The sequence below is a fragment of the Podarcis bocagei genome (assembly GCF_964188305.1).
Source record: "Podarcis bocagei genome assembly, chromosome: 1".
Taxonomy (NCBI): domain Eukaryota; kingdom Metazoa; phylum Chordata; class Lepidosauria; order Squamata; family Lacertidae; genus Podarcis; species Podarcis bocagei.
The window spans coordinates 100,801,531-100,829,421 of NC_138125.1; the positions used below are offsets into that span (position 1 = coordinate 100,801,531).

Below are 27,891 nucleotides of genomic sequence, written 5' to 3' on the forward strand. Positions count from 1 at the left end.
GTGCTTTCCCTAATGAACCAATAGAACCTCTCTGAAATGGAGCTAGTCCCAGGAGAGCAGCCCAATAGACAGTGGTGGTGAAGTGGTGGCCCTCATACAGCAGGAGAACTGGCAGGGCCCCTTCAAAGAGGAAAGAGATGGCCCTGTATAGACAATACTGTCTCTTCATGCTGGGGGTGATCTCCTTTCTAGCTGCCACGACTGCCGCTGGTCCCCTCTGCTGGCCATGGGAAGGAGTTAGGGCATATATTTTTCTTCATTGCAGAGGTCTGGAATGTATTGTTTTAATGGACACTTCAATTGTCTAATGATTCTATCTTTTGAAAGAGGAGCAAGTGTTCGTGCCAGTGGCAGACTTGAATGAATTTGAGAATCCTTATCATCATTAAGTTTGGAAAAGAAAAACAATATTTTTTCCCAGGTGGACTGTTTCCTTTTTATAGTATCATAAATGATCTATCCCTATGAATGGTTTTATAGATGCCATCATAACTGAATTGTGTGTAGGATTAGACAGTTGTTATAAGATAACCGGTAGACCGGTTATAGAAGATGGAGCTGCTTTGATATTTAATACTCTTTAAATGCCTCCTTAGGAATCATGTGCTATGGGCTGTAAATGATGGCATAATTATTAATGATGTAATTAAAATTTGAGACTCAGAGGCAAAACAGAAGCACACTAGAAAGATAACATTTATATTGTGGTATAGTGCCTCAATTTGTGTGTGTGTGTGTGTTGTCTGCGTGTCTTCAGCTAAAAGTAAAACACTTTATATATCTAAGGAAGGATCTCACTGAGAAAAAGAGGACAGTATTAAATTTAAATACTTTTGGACCTATCACCTATCCTACAAATAAGCTTGAAGCACAAAAGTAAGCATAACTGAAACACACTTGTGCCATTGCTCTGAACTGGTTTATTGCCCCAGCAACACTGGTGGGCAGGACAGGAATGGGTGAGGCCAGTGTTAGCATAGCAATTGTTGCAGTGCATTTTCATACACACACACGGAGCTGCTGCATAAATTGGCTCCTCCTTCTATTTCAGTGGAACAAGCAAAGCATTGAATGCAAGCTGAGGAGTTGCTAAATAACAGTGATAATCTGGGCTAGACAATTTAATCATCTCAGAGGAATTATGAACACCGGTGAGCGAGCTATAAGTATTTACTAAAACCTCCTGTAATGTACTTGTCAGGGAGATGATAGTATGGGATAGCAGCTGCCTCTCATCACACTGGGATCAAGTTGCTGTGTTTGTATTGCACATGATTAAACTTACCTGCATAGGTGCAAGCTACTTTACATAATGTCACTGTCATTCAAATCTTTGTGCGTGGGGTGCCAGCCATTCCTAATTTGTCAAAAGTGGCACAAATTGATCTCATATGTACACTCCAGTCACACGTTTCTGCTTGTTAATTCCTTTAGCTTAAATTACTTTCTTGGTTTTCCACTCACAACAGATGGTGACTAAGCACCTATATTTATTTTTTCCATTTTAAAATTTATTTTTTGAATTATTCTTAAATTTCTGCATGTCAAGGCCTTCATACAACTTTGTTTTTGACATCACTGTAGACTTTGGGTTCATGTATTTTATGGAATAGGGATTCCATGCCAGGCACTTAAAGGTAAAGGTAAAGGGACACCTGACCCTTAGGTCCAGTCGCGTACGACTCTGGGGTTGTGGCGCTCATCTCGCTTTACAGGCCGAGGGAGCCGGCATTTGTCCGCTCTGCAGACAGTTTTTCCGGGGTATGTGGCCAGCATGACTAAGCAAAGATGAAACTTCTGGTTAAATTCTGAATATTGATGAGAACATTCTTCTGCCTATAGCTGGCAAAATTGGGGATACTTAAGGTGATTTCTGTTTTCTGCCCAGAATGCTTCTTGATGATACTATCTTAATGCTGGGTGTTCTTCTCGCTTCACCCCAAATAGCCTTCAAATTGCATGGCTATGGCTGTAGTCCTTATGCATTCTTACCCGAAATAAAACTGCACTGAACACAAAGCGTGTTCTCACTAAAAGAGAGCACGTGTTGCGGATGGGGCCGAACAAAACTCCACTTGGTTGCCAGGCAGTATTAGATTCAAGGGGCCTGGAGCAGATTGGAGGATGGTGTTACTGGGGTAAATTTGATGTTGCCAATTTAGGGGTGGGATCAGTGGTTATTTAAGCAAGGTCCACAGCTTTCTCTTTCTCTTTCGCTGTGGACATCGGATCTCCCGCCCGCCCTCCCTTGCTTGGGCTTGCGCCTTGACCTTGCTCTGCCTGTCATGGGGTCGTTCGCCTTGGTGCGGGGGCCCAGTAGGAATTTTTCCAATTGGCTGATTAGTGTGTGCCTTTTGGGTTTTGCCTACTGCTTAGCAAATCGTCACAACTTGTAAGGTTGGCGGTTAGGCATTGGTTAAATTGGTTGGTGGAGGGGTATGGATTGGCTGTGCCTGCCCCTCCAATGCTGCTGCTGATGGGTATTCCGTTAAAGGAATTCTGGGGCTTACCATCCCTTCGTCCAAACCCTTGGAGCAGGGTGCGGGCCGTGTAAGTTCCCAAGGAACAAGCAGGGAATAGCTGAGGGTCTGTGTCGCAGTCCCAGCTGTCCCTGGTCTTGTTCCTCCACACGCTGACTCACGGGAGTCAGCGCTGTCCCCAAGGCGGGGGGGACAGATAGTCATAACCAATGCCTAAGCAACCACTCTCAATTTGTATGAAAATAAAGTTGTGGCCAAAAGTATGCCAAAAACCTTAAACAAAAATTATGTGTGATGTGTGAGTTATTGGGGTAGGGGTTTTGGGGGACCTCAGCACGCAATGAGCATCATGGTGGTTGTTGCTGTTCTTTTCTCTTCCTTCCCCAACTGATCTGGATTACAATCTTCTAATCCATTTTTAATCACGGTGCTTATAAGTAAAGCATGTGTGGTTAAAAGGTGCCAAGGAGTAACTTTTCCAGGTTAAGTAGTACATACCAGACCCAGATTAGTTGCAGGATTGGGCCAAATCTGAGTATTAGATATACTGGTTCTTTCATTGTAGAAAAGCTCCTCTCATTCCCACAAACATTTATCCTTTAATTTTGGAGATTCCCAGGTGTTTTGGAAAAAGGTTGTTGATTCCCTTGAAAAATCCACAATGCATTTATAATCATTCTTTATCATTATCATCCAGTGTTTTGGAAAACAGAAACTTTACCAATTCAAATCACATTTGCAAGCCTATTAGATTTGCTCCTTCCCTTGTAAGTAGGTAAATTATTTTATGTACACGGGCAGCGCAATCCTATACTACCATGCCAGGACTAGAGGAGCTCCACCACCCCTTGGCCAATGAGAACACACACTTTCCAATCTTGAATGTCATTTGTATGTTGTGATGTAGCAGGTGCACTTTGTCGTAAGAATGCAACTGAAAGTGTTGGGGAATATTCAGCCCAGTTATCACCATCTTCTTCATCAAATAATAACAACTATCCTGCATCAAAGCAATAGGCATTTGGCAACAAAATCCACAATATATATAACAATGCTCCGAGGAAATAATCTTAGTTTTCATATGCATCAGAATGAGGTGGCAGAGTGAGCTGTGCCACTTCAGGCATGTAGAGAATTGCATTTTTTATGCTCCGCTGTGCAACACACAAACACAATCAAATAATATAAAACTGTCTGTAGGTAGAAAATTCTCTCTTCAGGGAGCAGGCTGGGCTGAAAACCTTTCTGCATGACGTGCTTCTTGGTGGTGGTTTTTCTTTTCCTGGTAGTCACATGTGTTTGTGTGTGCTTAACTTGTGACCCATACAAAAGTGTCACCCTACAGCTGCAACCTGCGGGTGGCACTGTCCATTATGCCTCCTCATTCTGCTATGTGTATAAACCAGTCAGTGTTAGCTGGGTTGTCTGAACATTGAGTACAATTTGCAAGGTGGAAAGGATCAAGGACAGAAGAGAGATGTTATCTGTGACGATAGAAGCAGATGAACATTAACTAAAAGCTTCATGGGGATCATAAAGGGTAGAGAGACCTTAGTAATGGATTTTTTTCTTCAAGGTTTTAGTATGTTATGTGATCCAGCCATGAACTGGAACTGAGGAGTGAAAAATGAAGAGAACTAAATTTTACACCAAGGTTACATGCCTGGAAAGAATGGTGGATTATAAGATAATTAAGGTTCAGAAACTGTTGGATAGGCAGAGATTTATTGCTGATGAATTACAAGAAATTCAGTTTTATCAAGGTTAATTTAAGAAAATGAGCAGACATCCATGAAGTGATAATAGCCAAAAGACAATTAGCCACTGTAGAAAGTACCAATGCTTAAAGAGCAGGAATTCAGAGTTAAAGTGACAGATCATCAATTTTTTTTTTTTTTTAAAGACAGACTAAGACTGCCATCCTAACTCTATTGATCTGGGAGCAAGCCCTATTCAATTCAACAGGATTTACTTCTGAGTAGATGGACATAGCATTGCACTGCGAAAGACCAGGAGCTGGGGAGAGAAATAGGGCAAAGTACTGACATCTTGAAAATACCATGAGGGATAATATATATAAAGAGAACTGTTAAGGAGAATTTGAAAGGGAAAATGAGAGACAGAAGAATTAAACCAAGCCAAAACTAAACCTCCCCCCAAAAACAGAGAGGAGAGGAGAGAATTTATTTATTACTGTGTATTACACTTGCATACCACCATCCAACCAAGTTCTCTTTGTAATTTGCATAAACAATAAAATGCAGATGTGATTCACAATAAACACTTACGCAAATCACAAAACAAAACAAAAAAGCCCAGCAAAACATCAACAACTGAAATCAGCATAAAACATAGGATCTAAAAAAAAGCAGAAAATCAGTGAGTGACAAATTGGTGCAAAAAAATGGAAGCACCTAATTTATGACAAATGAAGACAGAAGATACACTGAACAGCAAAGGAACAGAGGTAACTTCTGTGCAGGTATTTAAACTTAGCTAAGTTAAAAGTGGATTCAGTGAAATTGAGAGCCAGTCTTTTTTTTTATTTTTTAAAAAAGGCATGTCTCCAGTTTTCACTCTTTTCTTCCTGTGGCTGTTTTTCCAGGGCAGCCTCTATTTTTCCCTTAAAAAAAAGATCCCAAGATGCAATGTATAGCTAATATCCCCTTTGTGTCTCTTGTCACCAGATTCTAAGGGCTTTCAAGTGTCTGGACACGTTTGGGGGGAGATTCCCCTTGTGTGGATGTTGTACCTATAAATCATCTTCATAGAAATCTCTCATAGGCTCTTGCACAGATTGTGCAGTTGAAGATGAAGAATATGCTTTGGGCAGGAGTTCAGTGAGTAATACTGTGGGTCTGATACAAACAAAACTTAGGAAAGCTATTTCCTTCCTTTATATTTTCTTTTGTGTGATTTTAATTGAAATGCTTTATGTTCGAATAGTTATCAGACAAGCCCTTTGGGTAGACCAAAACTCCCATCTAGTTTTCCACGGGGGCCCTGCTAGATTATTCTGGGAAGATTGCCAGGCAGGCATAAGGACAATTGCTACCACCAGCACTACGAATGTCTCTAGAAATTGGTTGGTGGTATAATGCCTCTAAACTTGGGATTCCGTCTAGCCACCTTTGCTAACAGCCACTGATAGATCTATTCTCCATGAAATTTGTATAACCCCCCTTTTGGAACTATGTAAGCTAGTGGCCATAACTACATATTACAGCTGCAGGTTTTTTTTAAATTAATTTTGCATTGTGTGGAATGACAAAGCCTTGACAATTTTCAAAAATTGATTTTGGGCCACACTTGAATGTTGCGCCTAATGAATAGCATGCAAATACATCTCTCATTTTGCTTTAATTAATTGCAGGCTCAGGAAGGACTGTTATTAGGACTGTAGCACGTGGGGAAAGATCTTTATTCCCCCTTTCACATAAGGTATAAGGCTGCGGGAAGTGGTGGTGGTCTAGATGGGCAATCTATTGGCACTAATGGGAACTTTTGTAGGCACACAGGAAATAGATAAGGTACAACAGGGATAAACCTTCCTTTTTGTGCAGTAAGCCCAACAGCAATCTGGAGTCAGAGCAAGAGGGTGTACCTGTAATTAACGAGATATTGGGGGGGGGGGGAGGCACCTGCACACTATGCATTCAGTCTACTTTGGTATTTAGCTATTTATTTATCACCGTTCTTTATATGCCACCTTTCAGGATACAAATGCTTCCAAGGCAGTTTACAACTAGCATCGCTGCACATTTTAACACACACCTCCATTAACATGTCACAGGTCATAAAGTTCCCTTCTAACAGGCAGCTGGTGGTATATGACCCTGTGGAGAGGGAAGGGGGGAAAGGCTTTGGTTATTCCTTCACCTTCTCTCCTCACATGGCCCTTTTCGGGGAGGAAAGAGGAGTCTTCCATGTTCCCGTTCCTCTATCCCATGTGTTTATCACCTGTTCCCTTGATTCTTGTGTGTGTGTGTTCTGAAACAGACATGCAACTTTATTTCTTCCTTTGTCGCATATTAAGTCTTTACTACTTGTTTTGTGCTTTGTCATTTCCTGCCTTGGCTGTTCTTTTCTTGGCTTTTCTGTTATTATTGTTTTTTTATTCTCCCTTTCTGTTGGGGAATAGTGATGGGGCCAAAGCAATTAGATTTACTTCTCACCCTGCTGGTTACACTGACAAACTGACAATGCTTCTCACAGAAGTTCTTAACTATGGATTGGCATTAGCAAAAGTCAGCGCCCAGGTAGAAATTTCTGTGAAGTGTGACATAGACCTTCCCGTTGGCCGTGCAGTGCAGTCAGAGGAATAAATCTGTACTCAGACTTATTAGCGTTTGATTTGGTGTCTCAACATGGAAAAAAGTCAATGGCGAGATTACGAAGAGCTGAGTACATTTATAGATGGCTGTATCAAATCAATCTTACGCTCCTCAGTTCTGGCGTTGTTGTGAAATGTTTAAATGTAACAGTTCCATTAGCTAATTAGATGTCTGGGGAAATACTTTTACCCTGTTAAGCCTATTTATGCTGAAAGATTTGAAATTGCTATTAGTAAGCAGGCAAATGGCAACTTTGATTTCCCCATCCCCTCCCCACTCTTAAAATTTACTACTATCTACTGACATCTTTGTTATAGACAAGCAGTTACTCAAGGTTTATTGGCATTGTTTCCAGAGATTTAAATGAGATATAAAATTTTATAGCAGCATAGTATTTTAATGACTGTTTCATTATTTTACATGGAGGACATGAATGAATAGAAGGAGTAATATTGATGGACAGCATGTCATTAGAAGATACAAAAAAAAAGTTCTGTGAGTCATTTATGTGCAAATTAGGGTCTTTTGTGTTTGAGGGCTTAGTTGCAGAATTATATATAGTTCAATATCTCCTAGTGTAACAGGGCAAGAGAGAATTTATGTGCCATATTTATCCTGGAGAAGATATATTTTGATATGCTTAGCATAACTTGACTCATCTGCTGGATCAGGAAGTATATCATATGCTTTTATGAGCAATGATCCAAGTGCTGCTAGGCTCTTGCTCTTACTGCCCTTTATACTTGGAGTGCCCTTTAGGAACACCTGGGAAGTGGCAGGTCCCTCCATATCTTCCTTCCTTCAGTACATTCCTCAAAGCCTGCTTCTGCTAAAAAGCCTTTGGTTCAACCTTAAATCTTCATCCCCAACTAGGAATGAAGGACGATTTTGTCCTGTCAACATTTTTAAGTGGGCTGACCTATTTCGCACCGCTTGGACTTGTACACAAATCAGGACATAATTATATTATTCATATTTCACCGTTCTCTGAATTTTGTGGCGCAGTTCTCAGCTCAAAAACGTTTAAAAAACTGTTTGGATAAAATATATTTAGAAATGTGTGCATTAAATAAAATGCATATTTGAATTGCCATGGGCTGTAAATTGACTGATCTATCTAGACCCTGTCCACAACTGTAATGAAGTTTTAAGTATGTGTAGCTGAATTTGTGTGCACATTTGCCCTCTGTTATGCACTCTGGATGCGGGATTGCACTGTGGTCTAAACCACAGAGCCTTGGGCCTGCCGATCAGGTCAGCAGTTCGAATCCCCACAATGGAGTAAGCACCCATTGCTCGGTCCCTACTCCTGCCAATCTAGCAGTTTGAAAGCACTTCAAGGGCAAGTAGATAAATTGGTACCACCCTGGCGGGAAGGTAAATGGCGTTTCCGTGCGCTGCTCTGGTTTGCCAGAAGCAGTTTAGTCATGATGGCCACATGACGCGGAAGCTGTCTGCGGACAAACGTCGGCTTCCTTGGCCAATAAAGCAAGATGAGCACCGCAATCCCAGAGTCGTCCGTGACTGGACTTAATGGTCAGGGGTCCCTTTACCTTTACCTTTTTACCCTTGCTTCTTCTACTATCCTTTCAGTCTCTTTGTTTGTCAAAATGTAGACTGTCTTCAGACAGGACTAAAAGTGACAATAGATTCTGTACTAGCAAATGCAAGTAACAAATTCCTTATTAGTGTTGTTTGTCGCAATGTGGCATAATCATGCAGTTGCTAAGCTTTTTAAAGGATTTTACCCCAGGGCATATACTGCCACGGGGGCCACATTAAATCGACCAGCATGCTGGATTAGGCGCCCTGAAACAGACTTTGGACATGTTTGGCATAATGTAATGCCTTTTTACATGACCCATTAATAGGAAAATGGGTGAGGACCATGTTATGATGAAGTGAGACTGAAGACTGCCCAATAAACCTCTCACTGGAACAGTAAGCCTGCAAATTTGACACATTTAACTTATGTGTATTCAGCTTTATGTGCTTGGGAAAAAACAAAGGAACAAACAAAGAAACAAACAAACAAACAAACAGGGACAGGTGTCTAAGAAAAAATACTTTCGCAATCCTACCCACAATTGAATGATGTGCTTTGGCTATACACAATCCATCCCCCCCATCCGCCTTGACTAAGGATACAACCCCAATACCTTACCTGCCAAAGTTGTGACAATTGTTATGAGGAAGGCAAACCTCCAGATGGGCCCAATTTGTCTGGAAGACAAATTCAACCTTGACCCCAAGTATGGCAAGTCGATGCTTCCATTTTTGTTGTTTAGTTGTCTTAGTTGTGTTCGACTCTCCATGACACCATGAACCAGAGCATGCCTTGGAAACACTCCCTTTCTTCTCAAAGCTTTTCCTTTTTTTATGTCCATGGAGTTTTCTTGGCAAAATACTGGAGTGGTTTGCCAGTTCCTTCTCCAGGTGGATCACATTTAGTCTAAACTCTCGGCTATGACCTGCCCGTCTTGGGTGGCCCTGCACGACATAGCTCATAGCTTCTCTGAGTTATTCAAGCCCCTTCGCCCCTCCCCCCATGAAGGGGGGATGCTTCCATAGCAAGGTCTTAATCGCATTCTTCTCACTCTCAAGCAGAACCTTAGCATAACAAAAAGGGTGGGTGGGGAAGCTGATTGGACAAAATCATGGACAAACCGCTGGAAGCCGATGTGACTGCTGGGGAAGGAAATGATGCCCTCCAAGGCTCTGTGGGAAACAGGTCCACACCCCCTGCCCCAGTGGTGCCTCCTCACATGCCAGGCTGCAACCACTGCTGCCAGATATAATAAGGCCGTGAACGGCCAAGAACTATAATGAAGATGAAATTATCACAGGACAATTAGTTTGGGATAAAATAGGCCACAATGTTGCTGATTACAGTTTTAAGTTGGTCTTGGTGTAGGCACTGGGTGTGTACCCTGAATCACACAGCCCGACTGCTGGTTGATTATTGAGTAGGGTTAATCCCAGGTTAAGGCTCATCCCACAACGTACATCAAATCAGGGCAGTCCCTCTCAGATCACCATTTGGGGGGGGGAGTCCTGGCTTACCAGGCCCCATCTGGAAAGCACACCACTGGACCCTTCTATGGGATACCAATTTGTTAGAATGGGGTGGGGGTGGGAGTCCCAATTCCCCCATCTATCTTTTGGCTTTAGGCATGATCCTCAGAATACAACCCCTGTGCAAGTTGCAGGCTTACTGTATTTCTAGTCTTTTTAAGTAAAAGATTTCTGTAATTCATTGGGAGAATGGCCCAGATTTACAAAACTTTTGAGAAAATTTTGCATTCTGCACTTGTTACACATCTGGAAACTTACTTCCCACCACACCTGAATAGAATTTCTTGAAATCACTTGAGTCCCAAGATATATTTTTTTCAGTAGGATCTAGTCTCACTCGAGTGGTTTTAAATATATCTTGTGGATGAGAGTTTTTCTTCCCTTTTTTCATACCAAAATATTCAAAATGTTTTCAAGAGTGATAGATTTTCAATCACATCTCTTTCTCCTCCATAAAAACAAAAGCATATATTTTCCCCAAGGCCAACTTAGGTTCTTCTGCCAGAAGCTATCCGCTGTCTTGTAGGTACCACCCACACAGATTGAGCCAAGTGTTAACTATGGGCAACTCATTCTACTATGAGTGAAAAAGAAGAGATGGAAGTAAGTCTTCTGTCTGCTGTAGACCATAAACCTGACAGGAACTGACTATTTTGTATATTACTTGTAAATAGAGATGGTGAAACAGAACAGATTTTCACAGTTCAGCTACTTTAAAGTATTGCTGTCTCCCCAACCTACCTTTTCCTTGAAGGACTCCTCACAACTTCCACCTTGACCCCAGTTCTCTGAGATGTGGTAACAACTGCCATACAGGCAGGATGTCAAAATGCTTGCAAGGACTATAATGCTAGCATGACTTGTAGAGGCAAGCACATAATTGGTGCGCAGTTTAAGAGTTCCTCTTCTCTCCCCAACCCCAAACCCTTAGCTTGCTCAGCTGTCAGCTCAGTGTTGAACACACAGAGTGCTGCTACTGAAATGGGCCATTCAGAGAGAATGATTGAATAGAGGTAGATGCAGTGAGAGAATCTTTCCAAACACGTCACAGAAAAGATTGATACTCATTCATGATGAGATGCGTTCCTGTAGGAGAGGGATTTTCAAACTTAATTCATCTTTCGGCACGCTAGAATAATAGTATAGCGATTAGGCAAGTCAAATTTTGTCTGATCAGCAGAGGCATGCATATATATATAGAACATATCTTGTAGTGGGATTGCCTGCTCAATTCTCTCTATTACTCCCCATAATGTGCTCGAAAAGTTTTATTCATACTTCGGGGACTAAGAGGCTGTCCTTATTTAGGAATATGAATGCAGAAATTACTGCTGCACAATTGACAGCTTTAAGCACTTCCACTGACTTCCACTTCCACTCATTTGCAAGCTGGTATATGCATGTTGCCCCACAAAAGCAATAGAAACCTTTACCCTCAACTTTATAATTCTTTGCCAGGCAGCTTCATGGTAATCACAACTCTAATTTCAATGAAGAGATGGTTTTCTTCTGCAGTTGCAGTTCTAAGTTTTATTGCTCCCCCACTCCATGTTTAAATGATTGATCTTGTTGGTTTGGTCTTGGGTTCATTAAAGATAATGAAAGCTTTGCAGGTATCCTAAAAGGAGGAGCATTCAGAGTGGGAATGTTGTTCATAAGGGGTTATAGATTTGAGCTTTTAAAGAATTCAAACATGAGAATCATCCAAAATTCCATAGCCCATGATCAAGTCTCTTTCCCTGCCCTTTTTATATATTTGCACATGTGTTAATGCGTACTGTTGTGTCAGAGTGTAGCAAGGGTTATGTTTGACAAACCACAAGTATTTCCGTTACCCTTCCAGATTAATATATGCATTTCTATTAGTGTTGAAGCATATATATATATTTTTAAAAAGGAAAGAATTTATTGAATATCTGCTTAAGGCTTGCAGCTCACTAGACATGATTTCCTCAACACTTCATAAATATCAGTTATATACTGAATATCCAGCTTTTATGAAAATGTTGAAGAAATTCTTCAGCATCTTTTCTAAAGTATACAAAACAGAAGGAAAGAAACTGAAGAGGCCATCTGCTGGTGTGCATAGGAGAGCTGAGGGCAAACACAGATGTTTCAGAATAAGAGGGCATCTGGGGTGGAACTAAACATTGGGAGAAATATATGAAGTAATGTTAGCCATGTTTGCCCATGAGAAAAATTCTGAAGTACAGTACTTGTTAATTAGGACAATGGCCAGTTTGTATTTATTCCCCCTACAAAAGCACCCTGTTTGTTTCACCTCAGGATGGAGGCGGAACTGAGTAACAGCTGTTGCATTTGCAGAGACGGGGCCTCAGTCATTATGAGATTCCTATTTTCCATGAGGCCCAGGTGCAGCCTGAAAGGGCCTCCTTTGAATGTCTGATATCTCCTCTCCCTATTGAAATCTATTTTGTTAGTTTGAGCCCAATTCTCCAATCTGTTAAGGTCATCTTGAATCCTGATTTCATCTTCTGTGGCATTAGCTACCCCTCCCAGTTTGGTGTCATCTGAAAATTTGAAGAGTATCCCCTCCATTCCTTCATCTAAGTTGTTTATAAAGATGTTGAACAACAACAGGTCCAGGATAGAACCCTGCAGCACCCCACTTGTCACTTCCCCCCCAGTGAATGGTCCATGAGGAACGATTCATGAGCACCTTTTGAGTTCAGTCTGTCAACCAGCTACAAATCTACCTAACAGTTACTTTCTCCCTTCCTTCATAACAAGTAGTGCAGGTTAAGACATTTCTTAACATGCTGTATATTTTCTTGAAATGCCAGCAGCAGCAAGTTAGGTGCAGTGATGGCACAGGATCATGCAGCATAATGATGTTTGGAATGTGGGGTTAGTTACATTAGATATCATGAAGAGCGATGGGTCTAAGACATAGGGCTGCCTGTGGCCTGTTTTTCATTTTCCAAATGTCACATGAAAAATAATAAAGTTTTAATTATTGAGAATGTGATGCAAGGTGAACAAGAATGTGTTCTCGCACATTCTACAAGACTCCTTCAATCTAGAACATGCAGCAGAGGACTCCCACTGGTAGTGTTTCCATAAGGACAAATCCCATGAGTCTGATCATAAAGAACAAAAGAAGCCCATGAAGTTTTGTAATTGAAGAGGGTATGAAGTGCACATGTGAAACATACCTTGGCATCCCTGCTGCAGTACTTCTGTGAACCAATCAAAGTCTTCTCCCTGCCATGCTTTTATATTGCTACGACTACTCATATATTTTAAACTGGTCATATTCTTAACATGGGCTTCTTCTTTTTCTCTTCCCATTTTGTGTTGATTTTAGGTGAGGATGTGTCAGGTGATCTCTGTGCAGACTCCCCTTCGCCTTCCAAGACCATAACATGTGAAGTTCCGTGTGGAATGGACTGTGTTGTGACTGAATGGTCGCAGTGGTCATCTTGTTCTCACTCATGCACCAGTAAAAATGCTGAAGGCAGGCAAAGCAGAACGAGGTCAATACTGGCATTACCAGGAGAAGGTGAACAGCGCATCTCTTATGGTTATTTCTTTGTTTTCTTTACAGACTTCCTGTGGCATGGCAAGGTTAGGAACTGTATATACCAGAACTATGGGAGTCTCATTTGGTACTTCCTTATTCATTGAGGATAAGACTTTCCCTCTTGAATGATATGCTTTCAAACTATTTTGAGTCCTTGAACCAGTAGCAGACTGCAAATGAGTAACATTACTTTCTTCTGACATGGCTTCAGATATGGCCGGAATGCTACAATACTAAATATCTGAGGTGGATGTTAAAAACTTGAAGAGCTGTTCTGGAAACTCTGCCTTATACTTTAGCTTTCCTCATGGCTGTATGTGTTGAAATGTGTTGTTTTTAATATAACCGTAGCGTGTTCTCTCACCAGCATCAAAATCTTCAAAACGTAGCAGCAGATGGGTGCTGCATTAGCAGTTGAATAGTGGCCCCCTGTAATCAGTTAAAAACACCCAAAAAATGCAGTTGGGAAAGAGCAAAGTTATGAATGCACATGCCTAGGATTATTAGATTAACATTTTTAAAAAGAAAAAATATAGCATTATGTATATTACCGTGTGGTGAGGAGTGATTGTGAGTTGTGCCTCCTCAAGGTCATGTATCATTCCACATTTTCCTAGAGAACTGTTTGGATTAGTCCCCAGCCCCAGTGAAATAAGAGTAATTAATAATCTTTATCACTTGAAAAGAATTTTCACCTACAAAGCTCTGTACAAATATTCATTAATCCATTCTGTTTCCAAATTGTATCTGATAACATTGAAATCCTGAGTTAATGAAGCTTTTTAATATATCAGAATATTTGATTTTTAAACAGATAAATTTACATAGAAAAATTAATTAAATGATGATGCATGTTCCTAATAATATTGATGGTAACTGTAGAGCCATAAATCCGAGAAAGCAAACTAAAGACACAGTGGAGGAAACAGTGTTTAGCTAGGGCCAAATATTTTTCTGTGGAAACTTAAGTGTATCATTAAAAAAATGAATGCACATATTGGAATACTTAAATATTGAATTACACATTAAATATTTCATAGGTTAATTCCTTTGCAGGGGCATGGGATAATTAAAGTCTGGAATATGTAATTTCAAGATCATTCCATTTGACTTCAGTGGTGACCTGTTTGTTCTACTTATGGATTTAGGGAAGGGTAATGTGCTAGCTTTTAATGGCCCCAAATATGTCTGAAAGCAGTACAGTGACTTTGAAGGTTTAGATGAAGCAATGAAAAGCAGTTTATGCAGTGTTGCCAAGTATTGATAAAGTGGACCAACAGAACAATGCTAGTTAGATCAGGGGCTTTTATTGGTTGTTCTTTTTTTTAAAAAAATGTGAAACTATTTTATATCATAGAATCATAGAATTGTAGAGTTGGAAGGGATCCTGAGGAACATCTAGTCCAATCCGCTGCATTGCAGGAGTATGCAGCTGTCCCATATGGGGATCAATCCTGCGTTATCAGCACCACGCTGTAATCAACTGAACGATATGTTTTTATATTGTGAGTTGCTTCAGGATGCCTCATGGGAAGTGATCCATAAATGAAATTATCATTTCTCTGGTCATTGACTATCTTGGCTGGGGCTGATGAGACTTGGAATCCCACACCTGGACGGTGCCAGCTTCTTCACCCCTGGACTATAAATTTATTCAACCCCTAGGTGAATGCTTATCATCATTTTGGATTGTGGCATTTCGGATTCATAGGTATACATTTTCAAGATGAATTCTTAGGGATGGAAACACCTTCTGGGTGGCATTCTGGACCACCTTTTTCCTATTTTTTATGCAAAAGGCTACACATAGTACTTTCACATCTACAAGATATGCAGTTTGCACTTTGCTGGTGCAAAATAGCACCAGCTGGGCAGCTTAGGGAATGAAATTTAACAATTTGAACTTTCCCCCCTCCTCCATAAGAACAGCTGAAGAACTTGGAAATTATAGTTTTCCAATGGGAATTATATCACTAAATTTTTCAATAAGTATGCGGAACAAAGGGTGGTTGTGTTTCAGTAGGCACTTAATTTACTTGGTGCTGGTCTCTGCCTCACTATCCCCCCTTGTTGTAAGTGGTGGTGGTATTGTTTATATGGTCATTTGAACACTGCAGCCTCAGGAAAGCAATGGCAGTAAATATAAGCTTGTGCATCTATAGTTTTCTCCAAGTTTCTTTGATGTTTGGTATTTCATAGAACTATAATTAATCACCAGCTAGGAAATTCAGTTTTATCAACTCATACCAAATTCAAAGTTGGCTCTGTGTGGCTCCATTTTCTGCTACACTTTGTAACTTAGCATACAGATTGAAAAATCAACAACAGACCCTGTGAGTATTCCACAGAGTATCCATCGGGTCCTGTATCCCAGGGCTGCTACTTGAGGGCAGCAGCTCACTGTAGTGTTAACATGTTCAGATCCCAGGCTTAGCTCCACCATGACTGTTGTAATCACTACTCATTGCTACCTCAGTGCTCTTTGTCAGCTTGTATGTTGGAACTGTGTTGGGCAGCCAGTTTTGGGTCTCTGTACATGGAATACTGAAAGCACTGCCATGTGTCTCTGAAGCTTAAGTCAATGTGCCTAGGCTTCCAGAGTGGATGCTTATGACTTATAATAATGTATGGCTCAAATAAAATAAATGGCAATTATGTTATTTGAGCGATACTTGATTATAAGTCATAGGATCCTGAAACTAGTATCATAAGTTGGGGAAATTGTCCTTTTGTGTGTGACTGAACACAACATTGTGCAATACAGGCAACTTCCATTTTGTCCACATTCAAGGCACACATGCACACAACTTTTGGCCCCAGAATAGGGCGGGCTTACACACACCCCACCAATGCGCACTGTAACCCAGAACACAACCCCCACGCAAATGGGGAGTTACCTGTACTAGTTCTTAGAAGATCCTTTATTGCAGCAGGAATGCAACCAGTGTTTTACACACACACACACACACACACACACACACACACACACTGCTACACACTGTTGCTTTCATCCTATACAGGTGGAAAGTCATGTCCTCCTAATCATGCACTAGAAGAATATCGTACATGCAACGAGCACGCTTGCAACCAGATCTACTGGGAAACATCAACATGGAGTCCCTGTTCAGAAAACATCTTGGTAACAGCTCTGAATGCTACCATTAACTGGAATGGTGAGCCCACCTGTGGAGTGGGCATGCAGACAAGGAAGGTCTTCTGTGTGAAGAATAATTCTGGCCAGGTCCCAGCCAAAAGGTATTGTTCAGAAATGCATGGCACTGGAGACACACCATATCCATAGTCTTTGGTTTGTCTTCTTCTAACTTAATTTCCTTCAGACCTAAGAATGTCATTATAGAAGTGTCAGTTTGCTAAGATGGTATGCAGACCACCACCACATGACTCTTCCTTCTTTCTGTACTGGTTGGGTGCTTCTGGGGTTTGGTGAACAAGGTAATACTAAGCTAGGCTGCAAGAGGTGAAACAGACAGAGCTCTCTATCCACTTCATTCACTTAAAGAGGCTGATGATTTAATGTAATCTGTTCCCTTTTCTGGCACTTTTTTAAAAATGGAGGGAGATTCAAATGCCTTCCTACTGAGAAAAATAAATAATACAAGATAATACACATAGATAATACAAGAACAATAAATTATTATTATTATTATTATTATTATTATTATTTCTTAAATTTGTATACTGCCCTTTGTCCAAAGATCCCTGGGTGGTTTACAACATACAAATTGAGAAAAGAAAATGCATAATAAGGTAAAAACCAATACAAACCAATAATCCCCGTCCCACAAAAGACATAGAATGTTAATCAGCCAAACATCTGATTGAAGAGAAATGTTTTCTCCTGGTGCCTAAATATGTGTAACAAAGGCGAGTCTTTTCTGGGGACAGCATTCAACAGATGGGGAGCCACTGCAGAAATGGGTTGTTCCCATTTTTGCCACCCACTGGACCCCTTGTGGAGGCGGTACACAAAGAAGGGCTTCAGATGATCATTGCAGTGCCCAAATCAGTTCATATGGGGAGAGGCAGTCAGAGGATGTTATAAGGAATGCAGATCTACTGCTGAAACTTCCATAGTTACTGGTTTGTAAAAAAAATAAAAATAAAACATTTTTAATTCTGGTGGAAGAATTGATGAAAGGGAAATGGCTTCCACTCTAAATGGGCTATTTTTTTCAGAGTTATCCTTTTAGGAGGTCTTGTACCTAACCCCTCAAACTGTTTTTTTTGTTTTTGTTTGATGGGATCTTTATGCTCAACTGCTGAGAGAGATTCCCCCCCCTCAGAAAACAACCAAACAAATGTTTTCCTGAGCTTTAGAATGTGTGCACATTTGCATACTAGTCTAGATTACACCCTGCTAGCAGAATTATCCCAGCAAAACACAAAAAAGGTGGAGAATCATTTAGCATATGTTGACTCCCATTAAAGAAAGGTATGGGTGAAATGTTCATTGCTATGTTGATTTATAGCATAGTAATACACACACATACACACACACATATATAGTGTTATTCTAAACAACATTTATCCCTATGTATGACCTAACCTTCTGCTTTGCTTTAGAAGCTCAGAGAAGTCAGAAGCACAGTTGTTTGCCTATACATACATATATACATACAATCAAGACTTTGCTAATTACTTTCTGCACTGTTAATTAGTCTGGAGAATGACAGCCTAGTTTTAATCCTTGTATCTCTCAGAACAATTCTGCTAAAAATGAGCAGGCTACGTTGAAAGTTAATTAAAATTCTTTAGATTAATGAGATTAATTGAGGAAAGAAATGTCTAGTGCCCATTGATAACCAGGAAAATTGTCAGCATGAGGTTTTTTTGTCATTTGCTGCATTATACACTCTTTCAAGCATATTTTGTTCTTCATCCCTTATGTAGAAGTCTAAGTGAGGGACAATGATCTTCAGTGGCACTCTAAAGCAGTGTTTCCCAACCGGTGTTCCGCGGCACACTAGTGTGCCGCGGAACGTTGCCTTGTGTTCCGTGGGAGGGAGGCGGGTGAGTCGGGCGGCGAGAGGCGGGGCGGCGGCGGCGAGCACACGTGGGGCGGCGAGCGAGCTCCCTCCCACATCCCATCGCCGCTCGCTTCGGCCGGCCTACTGGAGGAAGGTGCGAAAACCTCGCGCTTGCGCAGGCCTTCCGCCTGCGACAGCCCAGTAGGCCGGCCGAAGCGAGCGGCGATGGGATGTGGGAGGGAGCTCGCTCGCCACCCCGCGTGTGCTCGCCGCCCGACTCGCCCGCCTCCCTCCCACGGCACACCAGCCTACCTCCGTGGGAGGGAGGCGGGCGAGTCGGGCGGCGAGAGGCAGGGCGGCGGCAGCGAGGAGAGGCCGCCCAGCGCGGGGCTCTCGCCGTCTGCCTGCCTGGCTGCCTGCGAGCTCGGCGGGCAGCGCTTCCGTCCACAGCGCCCGCCTCGCGGCTCTCATTCCCTGCCCCTGCCAAAGCTCACCCAGCCAAGCCGCGCTCTCCTTCCTGTCTCGCTTTGCTGCCTCCTCCCCCCCCACCCCCAAAGCTTGGAGGTTCCCCAGCAGGAAGGAGGGAACTTAATCCTCTCCAAGGGCTGCGGAAAACAGACATGCAAATGCGGGCTTGCCAGCTCTTCAAGCGCCGCCGGCTTTCTTCGGGAATTACCGCCCGCCGAGCCCGGTAACGCTGACAGGCCGAGCCGCGGGGCTTGGCAGCGCAGCCGGCAGAGTGTGGGAAAGGGCGGCCGCCACGCACCGGGCAAGGCGAGACTCAACGGGGAGGACACCGGCAGCAGCGCCCCCCCCCCCCAGAAACCCGCTCCGGGCAGGTAATTCACAGAGAGTGGACAGAAGGAAGCCTTAAAGGGCTTCAGCCTCCCAGAGTGGCGGGGAATAATAATATTAATAATAATAATAATAATAATAATAATAATAAATTGACAGGTGGTGTTTTTCTAGGTGAGGGGGTGGGGACTGTAATAACAAAAAAATCAGCTGTATATCAACCGCTGTTTTGCAATGAGGAATTGCAAATAAGGAAGATCAAAAGGAGAATGTTTTTTTTGGGGGGGGGCTCTCTTCCTCTTCCTCCTCCTCCTCTCGTTCTTGCTGCTCTTCCTGGCAAAAGGGCTGCTGAGACCCCTTCTCTCTTGGGTGCCGGTGGGTGCTGTGACGTTGACGCTGCTGTGGCAAGTGCCTTTACTTAGCAGAGTGCATTCCCCTTTACACAGGAGGGGAGGGAAAATAATTGAAACTTACACTTTTGTGCGTCCCTCCCGGCGCGACGCTGCGCGCTGACGTCACGGGGCTGTAATGGTGGTGTGCCTCGAGATTTTTTTCATCAAACAAGTGTGCCTTTGCCCAAAAAAGGTTGGGAAACACTGCTCTAAAGCAGTGATGGCCCAAGGTGGTGCCCTGCAGATGTTGATGGACTACAACTCCCATCATCCCTGTTGGGTTTACTATACTTGCTTTGGGCCGATGGGAATTGGAGTCCAACAGCATCTGAAGGGCATCTTGTTGGCTGCCCCTGCTTTGAAGTGTTCAGGTAAGTCTTGAAAGTCGGAACAGTGTTTAATCGAAAAGAGAAAGTGTTAAAGGAATGCAAATCTGCCTTGTAATGAAGAGGTAGCACAAAGTGACTTCAAGTACTGAGATTTCTGAAATTGGAACTTTAATCTATTATGGCTTCAGTGGGGGGAAATGGTTTGTACTGGTCACACCATGAGCTGGTTTGACTAATAGTATTAGCAGAACATAGTGGAATCATAGCTGATGGGGCAGCCCTGTATGATCACAGTTAGGGATGTGTGTGTGCACACATGTGCAAGAGAAGGGTGACCGCAGTGGAGATACCCCAGAACTTATAACAGAAAAATGCAAAGTGTATTGACAAACAAAATACCAATTCTTAAACTAGTTCGTTTGCTGACTTTTGCATACCAAATATGTACATCTTTGCAGGATAAGACTTTTAGCCCTTACTCCATCAGTAAGCTCTGTGTCCTTTATCCTCCTTAACTCATTGAAAGCTTAGGCTGCCCGAGACTCGTGGTTTCAAAGTATAGGTTTCTGAATTTAATCATAATAATGAGCAGGAAAATTGTTTGTGACTAGACCTGCTTATTATATTGCATTTGACTATTTATGAAAATTTGAGCTTCCAGTGATTCTCTAAAAGCTATGGGAAGTGCTTAACCGCAGGGTAACATTGAGAAGAAGATTTATGTATCTGCATAAATATTCAATTTAGGTTTTGCTGAAGTTATGAAATGTGGATTTTCGCTCCTATTACTTTGAAGGAGGTGGGAGCTAAATTCATTTTCCATTTTACAGACCTCCAAGTGGATAGAAAAATGAACAGTTCCTAGAAATAAATTTCAAAGAGATAATGGAAACAAAAATGCATTATATACCAAGAATTCATTTGAGAACAATATACACACTTATTAAAACAATGCATTTCACTGTTTCACTTGGATTAATTTTAAAAACTTTTTGTTTGATGTTATTAAATATTTCACAAAAGCAGCTTTGTGACCTATGTTTAACTCCTACCATACTTTGAAAACTGCCAGTGATTAAGGTACTGATTGGTTTGGAAGTTATATTTCACTTGTGGGTGTTTCTCAAGCAATCTGTCTGCATGGAAATTAAGACTGTGAAAAGCTCATTCTTTCCTCTCCTTTGTTTTACTGTCCCATTTAGAACAGCTGATCTTCCACACATATAGAACTGCCCCTTTTACCTCCCTCTCATAATTCAAATTAGGGATTGCTGACATATAAATTTTATTCGTATTTTATATTAGAGAGTTGGGGGAAGGAAACCATCCATCCAGGATTACCAGGCAATAAAGATTAGGGCAAAGATGTATAAATGGGAGGAATGGGATCAAAAAAATTAGCAGCTATTGGAAGCCTCTCTTTATCAAAGAACCTGCAAGAGATGGCTGTTTTCTGCATTTTATGTTAAAAGCTGGGACACAGAAAAGTAGGGGGGCATTAAATTCAATGTGAACACTTTCAGGAGGGTGATATGTTTGGATTTGATTATGCTGCCTTTAAGACAAGTTAAGTGATGGCTTGTTTTAACCATGATCTGTTCAACAAGTCACCAAGTATGACACAGCTAAACGAATTCCAGCTTATTTCTCAAAAAAAAGTGTTTTGTTTTCCAGCTGCTCTTGTCTTGTGCTTATGTATTTCTAGTATTATCTATAAAAACCTATACATGTCTACTTAGACGTAAGGGCTTGTGTATAGTGCGTGTGTATAGTGTGGAGCTCTTTAACAGAGTTCTGTGTTTTATTGCACAGCAGAGATTCTTTTCCCCTAAATAATTTTGGGGCTTTCTTAAAGGCAGTTCTCATACGTTACACTTAAAATTGTGTTCTCAGGTGCCCAGAATCCACCCGGCCAGACACAGTCCGCCCATGTTTGCTGCCATGCAAGAAGGACTGTGTGGTGACCCCTTTCAGCGAATGGACACACTGCCCTACCACCTGCCAACGTGGTAAGCTGCTTTAAAAGAGGGATAAAGAAGTTCTGGTCAGAACAAATAAACAATCCCTATCATATCAGCACAGAAGATAAAGTGATAAGCTTTTGTTTTCGTTTGGATTCAGGTAGTGAGCAATACTATGTACCAAGCACCTTAATCCTATGAATTGGCTTTTTGTGCAGCAGTACTGATGCGCACTACTGTAGCTAAAGCATTGCAAGCCGAGAAGAGCTCCATAGGACTGTACCACTTGCCAGAAAACTCAACCCAGCCTCTGATTTTTTAATATTACATTTTCATCATTAGTTTCTCAGTACTTGCAGTCTACTAAACCCTTCACAAAATGTGTTAAGAACACAAGGACCTGACTACAGATTCACAATTTAGAGCCAAACTAGACATATTAATTTATGGGTCAAATTAACATGCATGTGATTTAATTAAAAAAACAAACAACCCCAACATGTAAATAGCTACTGAGAAGCAGAGCAGCCTTGGAACTATTTCTGTCCTTCTGATGGTAAGTTGCATCCCTGGTGGAGAAATGACTCTAACGCTCTCTTTTCTCCCTCCCATGGAAAACAGCCTCTCTGAAGCTGCTGTTTTCATTAGTGGCAGTGGAGACTTTCCTTGAAATGCAAAGGACACACAAAAAAGTAGGCAAGTATAAGACAGACAGAGCTGGACTGCTGTGAAAACAGCTCACTCCTCTCTGCTTTCCCCATTGGATCAAATCTTAAATGTTTTCAGCTTGCAAAGGTAGTGTAACCATTGCCCTAATCTGAATTGGGCTGTGGCTCAATCCAAATCCATCATAGCCACACATCACTCTTTTGCACAGACTTCAATGTCATGTGCATGTTATGGAGCAATGATCTGGAAAAGTTGGAAAATTCTGTTTGAAGACCTTGAAGATATGGGCTCATTTTCAGCACAGGGCTATTTGTTGTTTGTTCTAATTTGATAGGATATTCAGGTTCCCCCTCCCATCTCCTAAAGTACAGAACTATGCCGAGATAAATCATTGGATAGTGGAAGTTTTCCCAGGTGTCCAGTGGCTTTCTCAGAAGCTCGATGCTAAGTGGAGTTGGTGGTGGCAAAACATTCTAGAAATATAGTGTGTTGAGTATCAAACAATCCATAGCCATTTCATCCCCCTTGAGATTTCACAGCAAAACTGCCATCAGAAATGTGGTTTGCAGTGAGCACTGAAAGCACAGGAAAAGCTCAGTCCAGCTAAGTCATACTCAGAATAAAGCAACTGAGATCAATGGACTTAAGATGATCATAATTGATTTCAGTGGGTTTACTCTGAGTATGACTTAGATACAACTCTCAGGAAAACGTAGTGTCAATATTGTTCTCCCCTCCACCATCACCTTTTTAAAAAATACAAGTCATTCCATCTCAAATTAAAATGTGATTTGCACATCAGATAATATTTTTTTCCAGATAAGTAGATTTATACATGCTTTATGCAGAAAGTTCTCCTGATTTTTGTACAGTAATGCCTAATTCTGTTGTCTGCATGAAAATTATAATTGTTCCCATCATCTTTGGTCTTGTGTTCTCTGCCTCTACAAAAATTGCAATACACACAGTAAGTTTTTCTCGACAGATTTTTCCTGTTGTGAATAGTGCTTTTATTAGTTGTTTGCTTTTTGTACTCTCAACAAACTGTATATGAATAAGGAGAATAAATTAACTACTAAATTACTCTGTTTATTAAATAATCCTGTAAAATAAAAAACAAAAACCTCCTCCAAATTAATTATTTAACCTCATTGGCAGAGTTATCATTCTAATATGATTCTAAATTAAAACTGAGTTGTGGGAATTTTGTTGCTCACTTGGTTTGCTATTGAGATGGCTATACTGGAAGTTCTTTAATTTGTGCTGCACAATGAAAAATGCAACATGATTGGAAGTTTAGAAATCAGTTCATGTTCTATGCATATGAATTAAATAGGAGAGATTATTTAACAAAGACAATATGTAACTAAATGCCTAAGCCACAGACGAAGCAGGAGGCAGTTTTACATATCAGATATTAAATTAAATATCTGCCAAAATAACAAGCGGCTAGGCAAGCAACTTTCAAACAAACAAACAAACAGAACAGATATTGGCATTGGAGCAAATCCTTTGCCTCAGATAAAATACAAAAATCTGAACTGGGGAATTGGTGTCCAACTTTCCCACCTATTGCTTGTCCTTCAGCTAAATGTCATCAGACTCTTTTCTGCAAAGAGTTGTCATACACTACAAATGCACAGTTACAGATAGGTAGCCGTGTTGGTCTGCCATAGTCAAAATAAATAAATAAAAAAATTCCTTCCTGTACACCACTAGTCATCACATACAGCTCCCAAGTTAAAACAGTTCAACGCATCATCAGAGATCTACAACCTCTCCTGGACAATGACAGTTCTCTTTCTCAAGCTCTGGGAGGAAGACCTTTCCTTGCCTACAGACAGCCACCCAATCTTAAACAACTCCTAACCCACAATAATACTACAACCAGACTTAACACGGACACTGGCACCAGAGCCTGCAATAAACCCAGATGCCAACTTTGCTGCCACATACACCCGGACAACACCATTACTGGCCCCAACAACATCACACATACCATCTCGGGACTATTTAATTGCTCATCGTCTAACATTGTGTATGCCATCAAATGCCAACAGTGTCCTTCAGCTCTCTATATTGGACAAACAGGCCAAACCTTACGCCAAAGAATAAACGGACATAAATCTGACATCAAGAATCACAAAACAGAGAAACCAGTAGGAGAACACTTCAATCTCCCAGGACATTCTATACAAGATCTCAAAGTAGCTGTTTTACTACAAAGGAATTTCAGAAATAGACTGGAAAGAGAAGCTGCTGAATTGCAACTCATTACCAAACTTAAAACAATGGAGAGACCTGGTCTGAACAGAGACATTGGATTCTTATCTCATTATACATGACTAGCCATTTCTCACCTTCTCACCCCTTGCCTTTTCCTGTAAGACCTATTGCAGTCGTTAAGAGTCGTCAACAGGCTCTCTCAGCTATCTGCCAATCTCCGATTCCCACCACCCTTCTGAGTAATACCCCTCCCCACCTTCTCAATATATAGAAGGATCTGGCAACTTCTGTTTCAGTGTATCTGAAGAAGTGTGCATGCACACGAAAGCTTATACCAAGAACTAACTTAGTTGGTCTTTAAGGTGCTACAGGAAGGAATTTTTTTTTTTTTTTTACTACAAATGCACGCAGATGATATTTTGCTTAGGGAGATAAAGAGGTGGAAACTAGTAATTTACAACAAGAATTTGGAACAAAGCGCAGAGGTCCTGCCAACAGCACAGCACACAGTGGCGCCACCACCAACAGGGCTTCCTCTTCCAGTCCGAAGGCCCAAGGTGGTTGATATTAGGTCCTTGGGTCCCAAGTCATTTAGAGCTTTCCATGCTAGTTCAACCACCTTATATTGGGTGCAGTAGCTCACTGGCATCCTGCACAGTGCTCTGAGGAGCAGTGACACACCGCCCCGTTTGGCTGCCTACTGACCAACCTGGCAGCAGCATTCTACACTAGCTGCCAGAACATCTTCAAGGACAGTTTCACATGACATGCATTACTGTAGTCTGGACAAGACATCACTAGGGCATGGAAGGAAAGTACAAAAACAGAAGAACATCCAAAGCGATATAAATAAAATATCGTTCAGCAGCACATTAGAGACCAACTAAGTTTGTGCTGGGTATAAGCTTTTGTGTGCATGCACACTTCTTCAGATACACTGAAACAGAAGTCACCAGACCCTTATATATAGTGGGAGGGTGGGGTGGGATTTTTCTCAGAAGCGTAGTAGGAGATGGGTGATTGATTCAATGGGAATAATAATAATACCGTATTTTTCGCCCTATAGGACGAACTTTTTCCCCTCCAAAAATGAAGGGGAAATGTGTGTGCGTCCTATGGGGCAAATGCAGGCTTTCGCTGAAGGCTGGAGAGCGAGAGGGGTCGGTGTGCACTGACCCTTCTCGCTCTCCAGGCTTCACGCAGCTCTGTGCAACCCTAGGGAGCCCGGCGCGAAGCCACGCCGGGCTCCCGAAGGTTGCGCAGAGCTGCGTTCCCGCAAGGGGGGGGGGAATAAATTTTTTTTCTTTATTCCCCCCCCCAAAAAAAACCTAGGTGCGTCCTATGGGGCGGTGCATCCTATGGTGCGAAAAATGTGGTAATAATAATAATTTATTATTTATACCCCGCCCATCTGGCTGAGTTTCCCCAGCCACTCTGGGCGGCTCCCAATCGAGTGTTAAAAACAATACAGCATTAAATATTAAAAACTTCCCTAAACAGGGCTGCCTTCAGATGTCTTTTAAAAATAAGATAGCTGCTTATTTCCTTGACATCTGATGGGAGGGCGTTCCACAGGGCGGGTGGCCACTTCCAAGAAGGCCCTCTCTCTGGTTCCCTATAGCTTTGCTTCTCGCAATGAGGGAACTGCCGGAAGGCCCTCGGTGCTGGATCTCAGTGTCCAGGCTGAACGATGGGGGTGGAGACGCTCCTTCAGGTATGGTAAACAAAGTGATGTGCCTCAAGATGCTGGGGGTGGGGTGGGGTGGATATGGATGTTATTTCCAAAGCAGACCAACATGTTTGGGCCAATTTGCATTTAAAGATCTTCTTCAGAAGTTAAATTGGAAAGCAGCCTGTAGAGATTCCTGTTAGATATATCTCTCATAAACATTATAATCAAGCACCATATATGACATCAGGTATGGGGCAGCTGGGCATCGCTTGAGGAAAATGTCCTCATGAGCCAAGTTAAGTTCCCTACTGGACCCAATAATGCATGCAAGCATAGATTCACAACACCTGCTGTTTTGTCTTAGTACACTTGAAAGAGCTTCAACAAAAAATAAATAAATGCTGCCTTATTCTGGGAATAAGAGAGATAACATCATTCTAAATAAAGTGATGTTTGGAAAATTTGGGCGGTTTAAAGAAGGAAGGAGGGGGGAAATGGCTGTGTTGAATACTGTATTTTCCCCATATCTGCGACAATAATTGGAGTGGATCTCAATGAGTGGTTGAAGTTGTTTAGATCGCATATAACTGAGTTTTTAAAATATGAATTTGGAGTGTTCTTCGTATTAGATTGAATTGATGACATTGCTGAAATGGTTAAAGTTGTGTACAATTTTTTGCAATGTTTTGACATGTCAGGTTCTGTAAAAATCCATATAAGTAATAAAAACTTATTTTAAGAAATGGCATGATCTAGATCAGCCTGCCCAATCCTGATGCCCTCCAGATATTTTCAGCTACAAATCCCATTACCTGTGAGTATTTACCATATTGCCTGGGGCTGAAAGGAGTTGCAACCGAAAACATCAGGAGGACACCAAGTTGAGGAACAACCTACATAATTAGAGGATTAGAGTTGACCATGCAGGTCATAGTTATGGGAAGGGGGTGCCTGCCCCTAGGAGGAACTGCCTGCTATTTTCCATCCATATGGGAACATACAGGAAGGAATTATTATTATTATTATTATTATTATTATTATTATTATTATTATACCCCACCCATCTGACAGGGTTTCCCCAGCCACTCTGGGCGGTTCACAGCATATATCGAAACATAATGAAACATGAAACACTAAAAACTTCCCAATACAGGACTGCCTTCAAATGTCTTCTAAAAGTCAGATAGTTGTTTCTTTCCTTGACATCTGAAGGGAGGGTTTTCAACAGGGAGGGTGTCACTACTGAGAAGGCCCTCTGCATACAGTTGAATCATACAATCCCTGGATATGCAGAATGAGTCCATTATATCCTAATTCATTAGGTCTAGAAAATATATCAAGTAGCATGGCATTGTTTAGCAATAGTATGTATAGAACACCATGCTTAGTGGCACAGATGTTAGATATGAATATACATTGACATCAC

General features: G+C 41.6%; 1 protein-coding gene across 6 annotated transcripts in view; it reads left to right on the top strand.

The window, feature by feature from the left end:
- Positions 1-27,891, top strand: part of THSD7B (thrombospondin type 1 domain containing 7B) — a 628,355-nt gene that overhangs the window by 463,403 nt on the left and 137,061 nt on the right. For all 6 annotated transcript variants that reach the window (XM_081199464.1, XM_081199466.1, XM_081199465.1 and 3 more), the window contains 3 exons: positions 13,218-13,412; positions 16,454-16,688; positions 21,831-21,946. In XM_081199464.1, coding sequence (XP_081055590.1) covers positions 13,218-13,412; positions 16,454-16,688; positions 21,831-21,946 — 546 coding nt within the window. The remainder of the gene's footprint in view (positions 1-13,217; positions 13,413-16,453; positions 16,689-21,830; positions 21,947-27,891) is intronic.